The sequence below is a fragment of the Catharus ustulatus genome, chromosome 18, assembly GCF_009819885.2.
Source record: "Catharus ustulatus isolate bCatUst1 chromosome 18, bCatUst1.pri.v2, whole genome shotgun sequence".
NCBI lineage: Eukaryota > Metazoa > Chordata > Aves > Passeriformes > Turdidae > Catharus > Catharus ustulatus.
In genome coordinates, this window is record NC_046238.1 from 406,450 (window position 1) to 414,624 (window position 8,175).

Below are 8,175 nucleotides of genomic sequence, written 5' to 3' on the forward strand. Positions count from 1 at the left end.
TTTTCCACGCGTGATTTTTCCACGTGAGATTTTTCCAAGCGTGATTTTTCCACGCGAGATTTTTCCCATGCGTGTTTTTTTCCACGCGAGGTTTTTCCACGCGTTGTTTCCACGCCAGATTTTTCCACACGTGATTTTTCCACGCGTGTTTTTTTCCACGCGAGGTTTTTTCCACGCGTTTTTTCCTCACGTGATTTTTCCACGCGTGTTTTTTCCATGCGAGTTTTTTCCACACGAGATTTCTCCACGTGAGATTTTTCCACCCGTGTTTTTTATACGCGTTTTTTTCCACGCGTGTTTTTTTCCACACGTGATTTTTTCCACGCATGTTTTTTCCACGCGAGTTTTTTCCACCCGTGTTTTTTCCACGCGAGTTTTTTCCACCCGTGTTTTTTCCACGCGAGTTTTTTCCACCCGTGTTTTTTCCACGCGAGATTTTTCCATGTGAGTTTTTTCCACGTGAGTTTTTTCCACCCGTGTTTTTTATACGCATTTTTTCCACCCGTGTTTTTTATACGCATTTTTTCCACGCGTGTTTTTTCCACGCGTGTTTTTTCCACGCGAGATTTTTCCACGCGAGATTTGGGAGATGCACTGACCACCACAAAGCGCCCCAGCTGGCGCAGTCCTGCCCCTGCAGGAAGCACAGCAAGGCCTGCAGCACTGCAGAGCTGTGACACCACACACCTCAGCCCCGCTGCTGCTCCCTGCCTTCCCCGAGGGCCAGCCCTGCACAACTGCACAAGTTACCGTGCTGTGGTGGCAGCAGCTGCTCCCAGCACTGAGAGCTCCAAGACAAAAGCCCCACAGCACAGCAGTGAAGCAGCAGCCAAGCCAGCAGCACTAACCAGGAGCTGCACAGGGAATTAGTGACATTACAGCAACAGCCTGAACAGAAGTTAGAGCAGGGTTATGCAGCAAGTCAATAAACATTAAGTGGGAGTCTGTCCCTTTACAAACACCAAGGGTACAACTCATTTTCATCCAGGAGCTTCAAGCCTTCAACACACAACGCAGCTGAGTAGCCAAAAAACCAACCCTCCAAGAATTCCCAAACTGAACTAACATAGAAATGACTCCTTTACAGCAATATAGCACAATAATCATAGCCCAGTTTTTGCTACGGGGTAGTTGTTGAATAGTGAAGTAATTTATGTACACAAACATGCAAGTTAAAAGGCATAAATGAAATGCTCCACTTTATTAAGAAACCAAAAATACAAAACTGAAGAGTTCAAGACTTCATGTACTCCAACACTACTGAAAAAAAAAAAATCCTAAACTTAGGTTTTGCTTACTAGCAGTACTAATATTGACCAAGATTCATGTCTACAAGGTAGTGTTAAAAGTTGACATTTTCCACCATTTGTGCTGTAATAAGCCAGTTTCAAATTAAGAACTTGGTGCAGTTACAGTTAAGTCTAGATGTTTAAATCACTGTGGTTTCAGTTATACACCACGGGGTAGGCAGGAGCATGTCAGCCCAAGCCAGGGCTGCTGTTGGTTGGTTTGAAGACGCTCAGGATTGGTTCAAGCAGCTATAGCTCTACTGCTGTTCATGCAGACACAGCTGAAGGCAGCGCCAGGCCTGGGGCCCTTGGCTTCTGGCTGCTACAAGCACAGAGCTGCAGGGTGCTGTGGGCAGGAGCTGAGGCTGTGTCTGAGTGCAGCGCAGCAGGCACAGCCCAGCCTGTGCTCAGGGCTGGGCTCTGCCTGCAGCTCAGCTCACTCAGGCCTCAGCTGCAGCTCCAGCAAAAAGGAGAGAACTGTTAGCTCTGAATTAGCAAGAGGAGCATAGTATGAGAAGCAGGAAGGAAAACAGAATGAGAAATGCAGTAGCAGACAATCAAGTATTACCCTTAAATGAAGAACAGAAGACACTTTGAACAGTTTTCCTAACAATGCATGAAAGTTCACTTGCTTGGAGATACTTGAAATACAACTTTATTACCTAAACAAAAGAATGGGAATGACAGAAACAAGATTTTCCACTTAACACTCTGATGTGACTGCAGCAGTCTTATATTTGAAACTCAAAAGGGGAAGTAATTGCAGTCCAAAAAACAGCTAAATATGCAGGTCCAAAATATGAAGGTTTTTTTGTTTTGTTTTTTTTTCATTTTGTTTTGTTTTTTTTTTTTTAAACTGCCACATTCACTCCGAAGCCCATTCATCTCTTTCAGCATCCCAAAGATTAAGCACATGTTCTGCTCAGCTAGATAATAAAGTGGCAAACACGCTGCACCACTGACATCACAGGACAGTTGCCTATAAAACTAGACTTCTGACGCTGGGCTCCAGCTTCATCCCTCACAGGTCATCATCTTCATCTGGCAGTGCAGTGGTCTGAGCAATCTGCAACAGAGAAGTCACACTTGAGAACTGTTCTGCAGCTCCTTGTGCCCTGCCTGTGACACCAGGCCCCAGGCTGCTGCTGTCCCCTGTGCCCTCTGCCACTGACCTGTAAGTCCTGCTCATACTGTGCTGCCAGTGCTGGGTCCATAACGACTTCAGGGGGTGCAAGCGCAGGCATGGCAACAAACTCCAGGTTGGGATCTCCAATTAGCTTCCTAGCAAGCCACAGGAAAGGCTTCTCAAAGTTGTAGTTACTCTTGGCTGAAATGTCATAATACTGAAAAAAAGTACATATTGGACATTATTTTAAAGACCATCCAGTATTTGGGACATACCAAGATCAACACAGAATCAACTCTCACTTTGTTTTGACTGCATGGCTTTTGTTTGCCTATTCATAAGCAGTTATGATTTAAGTGTTTATAAACAAACAGTTTCAGGCAGAAACTACGAACTGGAACGTTCTCAAATCTCATCAAGGATAAAGCTCTCAGGAGGCAACAGTGCATGTGATGTGATTTACTGCAGTCCCAGTGCTGCCATGGGATGAGATCCTGAGCTCTTAAAGCCAAATGCACAGAAGTTCTTTAAGAACTTAGCACATCTTCTGCTCCAGGCAGCAATGACCATCCTTGCCATCATCACTTCCCCCACTGCTGAATTTTGGTCTGAAGAGCCAACAGATGTGAGGGTGCCCACAATGAGTCAGAGCACACAATTCCCATCCAAACCCCAGCTGCACTCAGCTGAATCCAACCAACTGGACTCCTGACTCACCTGGAGATTCTTCTTCCTATGGAACACAATGGATTTTGCCTTGACTTTTCTGTCCTTAATATCCACTTTGTTGCCACACAACACTATGGGGATATTTTCACATACTCGTACCAGATCTCTATGCCAATTGGGTACATTCTTGTAAGTAACTCTTGATGTTACATCAAACATGATGATGGCACACTGAGCTGCAAGAGGAGGAAAGCCAAGTTACCCCAGGAGTACCAGCACCTGCTTGCAACAGGGATGGAGAAGAGGAACCCAGAGATATCCCACAGCAGGGTGAAGCTCCTGCAGTAGCTCTTCCCTCCCAGCACCAGAGTTCTGACAGCTCCTGCTCTGTTCACAAGGGCAGGGCACGAGTGCCCATGGCTGTGCCACCCCACACCTGTGCTCTTTTACTAACCACACACCAGCTCTGTCACTGACTCAGCTCCAGCACTGAGCAACATGGTGTTGCACCATGAGAATACACAAGACTACAGAAGCCAGCTTGGGTTTGCCCAGGCATTTGGCAGAATCAGTTAACACCCATTGAACTCATCTCAGACACTCTGCTGAGGCTTCCAGGCAGGCTGAGAGCCCGTGGTCCACATCTCGGGACAACCTTGTCCAGAGCAGTTTCTCAAGAATGCTTTACAAAAATAAAATATAATAAAGATATGCAGGTGAGTGAAGCAGCACAGGACAGATCTTTGCCAAGCAGAAGAAGGAACACTTGTGCACGTTTTCAGAAAGACAAATGGAGGTGTCCAACTTCCTCATGGTGCTGCAAATCTTGAGAGTGTGCTGCAAGCCTGTGCACAGCAATACAGACAAAAACCTGCACTTACTGAAGCACACATTCTCCCCTCCTTAACCCCCAAATGCCACCAGCAGTACCTGGTCACTGGGGGTGCACCACTGCCATTAATGCAAGGCCCACACTGACACCCTGAAACCTCACCCTGTTCCCACGTGAGCACACGCTGGCTGACAAAGGACATTACCCTCTCTACATGGGGAGTGTGAAGCCTTCTATGGCAGCCCCTCACTGCAGCTGCACTGACAGCTTCCAGCGTGGCCCACACGAGCAGAATGAAGCTCTGAGCTCTAAGGGGTGCAGAGCTGTCCCCCACAGGCCTTACCTTGGATGTAGTAGCCATCACGCAGGCCACCAAACTTCTCCTGGCCAGCTGTGTCCCATACATTAAATTTAATAGGGCCTCTGTTAGTATGGAAGACCAGAGGATGAACTTCAACACCCAGCGTTGCTAGGGAAATAAAGAGCAGTGCATTTAGCAAGTCATGGATTGTACTGCCATTTGTAAGGTATTGGAATTCGTGTTTCTTCACACATACCTACATACTTCTTTTCAAATTCACCAGTCAAGTGACGCTTTACAAATGTTGTTTTACCAGTGCCACCATCACCAACCAGAACAAGCTGCAGACACATAAAGGGAAAGAGTCAGAGCAATGCATGTTGAGACATTATCAGTGATCCTAGATACTATTTATTACTATAAAGAGTTTGGTTCCTGCAAAGACAGAACTCCCCATGAAGCAGCTCCCTGTGCTGGGAGCCAATTTCTAAAACTCATCATGCTGTAACTGTGCTCAGTCTTACCCAGTCCTTGCAGGTAAAAACTGCACTGCACTGTGAACATGGCTCTGCTAAACTACTGCAGGAGACTGAAGGAAGGATGTTTAGGGATTTCAACCTGAAGGTGGCCAGATTTGGAGAGGAAATGACTAAAACATCCACTGGAGAAATCTATTGTTATTTTACAATTAAAAAACCCACCAAAACCAAAAACCCACCAACATTTGGACCATGAACTGGAATATGCTAGCCAAGCATTGCAGAAATATAAGTAACAAGAAGGAGTCTTCAGGACTTCTGGCTGTTAGGATAACAAAAAGCACTACCAACCCAGCAGCCACACAAAACACCAGAAAATTATCTCATTAAACATTTGAACAGTTAGCACACAACAGAATCAGGCTATTCTAATTCATTCCAAGCACCTTCTACATGGCACTTCAGTTCATAAATTTAAAAATCATTCTGTAAGCAAAGACTCATTGAAATTTATTAGACTAAACTGCAAATAGAACAGATCGACACACTTTAAGGTTCTTTTCGTGTAAATTGCATGCAATAAATTACCCAATTAAGCAAAGACCAGCACTTCGAAACCAAACCCACCATCCACGTCGGCACTCCAGAGTCGCTCGTGCCACTTTTCCTAGCAAAGGAAGAAAAAAAAAAAAAACCCGCAACCCGAAGCTGCGAGCCACTCCCTTACCTTAAACTGCACTTGGGGCTCTCCTTGGGCGGCCATGCTGGGTCTGCGGGGGAAATGGCAGCAGCGTGAGCGCAGCGTGAGCGCAGCGCGGGCCGGGCCCGCCGGAAGGCGCCGATCGCAGCCGGGCCCGGCCCGCGCCTCCCGCCGCGTGTGGCGGCACCGCGCGCGGTAATGGCGGCGGCTCCGCCCGCCCGGCCCCCCGCGCCTGGGCCCGGCTCCGCTCCGAGCCGCGCACAGCCCGCCCAGCGCGGCATCCCGGCCTCAGCGGGAGCCGCTGCTCGAGAGGGAGAGCCCGCGGCCGGTCCTGCGGGGCTGCCGAGAGGGGCCCGCCCCGGCCGGGCCTCCCCGCGCACCGGGCCGGGCGCGCTCCCCGCCATGAGGCACCATGACTGAGCAGCGCCGCCTCCCCCCCGGCTCGGGCCGCGCGAGCCCCGCTCGCTGCCCCTCGCGGCCCGCCCGCCCTTCCACCGCGGCCGGAGCCGTGCGCAGCCCCGGCCCTTCCACCGCCCCGCTCCCGGGGGCGAAAAACCGCCACGCGCCTCGGCTCCCGCAGCCGCAACGCTCCCTCGGGCGCAGCCTCCCCGCCGCCCAGCCCAGCCGGCCCATCCCAGCCGCGAGCTAACGGTGACCGCCGCCCCGCCGGCGGCGCTCTGCAGAGCGGCCCCGCGTGCCCCGGTGCGGCCGGGCCCGGGCCGGTACCTCAGCCGAGGCTCTCCCGCTCGCTCGCTCCGTGCCGGGCGCAGGGAAAATGGCGGAAGCGCCGTTCAAATACCCGGACGGCGACGGCGCGCGGCCGCGGGCGGGGGCGGGGCCGGGCGTCACGTGGGGCGCGGCGCGCGGGAGGCGGCGGGAGGCGGGGCCGGGCCGCGGCCATGAGGGAGCGCGGCGGGCACGGCCCTGGGCACCGGCGGTGGGCACCGGGCACCGGGACCGGGCACGGCCCTGGGCACCGGCGGTGGGCACCGAGCACCGGGCACTGGGACCGGGCGCGGCCCCGGGCACCGGCGGTGGGCACCGAGCACCGGGCACTGGGACCGGGCGCGGCCCCGGGCACCGGCGGTGGGCACCGAGCACCGGGCACTGGGACCGGGCGCGGCCCCGGGCACCGGCGGTGGGCACCGAGCACCGGGACCGGGCACGGCCCTGGGCACCGGCGGTGGGCACCGAGCACGGCCCTGGGCACCGGCGGTGGGCACCGAGCACCGGGCACTGGGACCGGGCACGGCCCTGGGCACCGGCGGTGGGCACCGAGCACGGCCCTGGGCACCGGCGGTGGGCACCGAGCACCGGGCACTGGGGACCGGGCACGGCCCTGGGCACCGGCGGTGGGCACCGGGCACAACCCTGGGAGACGGCCTCCGAAATCGCAGCGCCATATCCTTGTCAGGACCTCAGGGATGGTTGCTCCATCACCTCGCTGGGCATCCTCTTCCCATGCTGACCGCCCGAACGTGGAATAAACCTCGACTGTCCGAACTGAACGTGGCCCTGAGGCGCTTTGCTGTGGTGCTGTGGCTGCAGGCACGGCAGGAAGGCTGGAGCAGGAGGTGCCCCTGAGCCCCAGCGCCCTCAGCTCCCCCGGCCGCTCCCGCAGGATGCGCTTTCCACACCTCTGAAAGGCCCTGCTGGCCTTTGCTGGGCACCTGCAGCACCTCCATGGCCCGTGTAAAGCGACGGGCCCAGCCTGGAGGCAGCGCTCAGGGGGCAGGTGGTCACTGTGGGTCACTGCCCAGGCCGGGCACTGCCCAGGGTCACTGGTGGGCACCGGTGGTCACTGCCCAGGGTCACTGGTGGGCACTGGTGGTCACTGCCCAGGCCGGGCACTGCCCAGTGTCACTGGTGGTCACTGCCCAGGGTCACTGGTGGGCACCGGTGGTCACTGCCCAGGGTCACTGGTGGGCACTGGTGGTCACTGCCCAGGGTCACTGCCCAGGCTGGGCACTGCCCAGTGTCACTGGTGGTCACTGCCCAGGGTCACTGGTGGTCACTGCCCAGGCCAGGCCCTGCCCTGGGTCACTGCCCAGTGTCACTGGTGGTCACTAGTGGTCACTGCCCAGGCTGGGCACTGCCCAGGGTCACTGGTGGTCACTGGTGGTCACTGCCCAGGGTCACTGGTGGTCACTGCCCAGGCTGGGCCCTGCCCAGGGTCACTGGTGGGCACTGGTGGTCACTGCCCAGGCTGGGCACTGCCCAGTGTCACTGGTGGTCACTGCCCAGGCCGGGCCCTGCCGAAGGGAGCAGCCCCTCGGTGCTGTGGCAGCCGTGGGCACTCCGAGCTGTCCCGCTGTGGGTGACACAGCCGGTGCCAGGCTCAGGCACCCCGGCAGCCTCCCCGTGTGTCAGTAAAACCCCACGAGATGCTGCCAGCTCTCTCTGCAGACAAAGCGAGAAAAAGGCACGTAGTTACTCAGAAAAACTGCTCGAGTGCCTCCAGCGTGGGTTAATAAAGAGGTTTTTAACAGCAGGAGGGTTTGATTGAACAGCTCTCAGGTGTGATGGGCTGTGGTCAAAGGGGCTTTCCTTAAATGTGCCTCATGACTGATTTTCCATTTTTCATACAGCTTGAGCAACATTCACTGCAGAGTGCAGTAATGAAAGCAAAAGCTGTTTTGTAAGCCTTGGATTTAGAATAGTTCTCTATGATCTCAAAACTCTGTCCAAACATCAGTGGAAAAAGACTTTGCAAACTGACTTTTGAAGAACATACGAGTTTTGCATATGTCTATAAATACCAAGTTCGTGGGCTTGCACT

At 54.1% G+C, this 8,175-nt stretch overlaps 1 protein-coding gene across 1 annotated transcript; it reads right to left on the bottom strand.

The window, feature by feature from the left end:
* Nucleotides 1–1,172: 1,172 nt before the first annotated feature.
* RAN (RAN, member RAS oncogene family) lies at nucleotides 1,173–6,241 on the bottom strand. Its single transcript, XM_033076113.1, has 7 exons — nucleotides 6,123–6,241; nucleotides 5,424–5,466; nucleotides 4,474–4,558; nucleotides 4,260–4,385; nucleotides 3,133–3,320; nucleotides 2,462–2,632; nucleotides 1,173–2,355 (listed from the first exon to the last, which is right to left on the bottom strand). The coding sequence occupies exons 2-7, from the start codon at nucleotides 5,457–5,459 to the stop codon at nucleotides 2,311–2,313; spliced, it is 651 nt and encodes a 216-aa protein (XP_032932004.1). The 5' UTR covers nucleotides 5,460–5,466; nucleotides 6,123–6,241; the 3' UTR covers nucleotides 1,173–2,310.
* Between the last annotated feature and the right edge of the window lie 1,934 nt (nucleotides 6,242–8,175).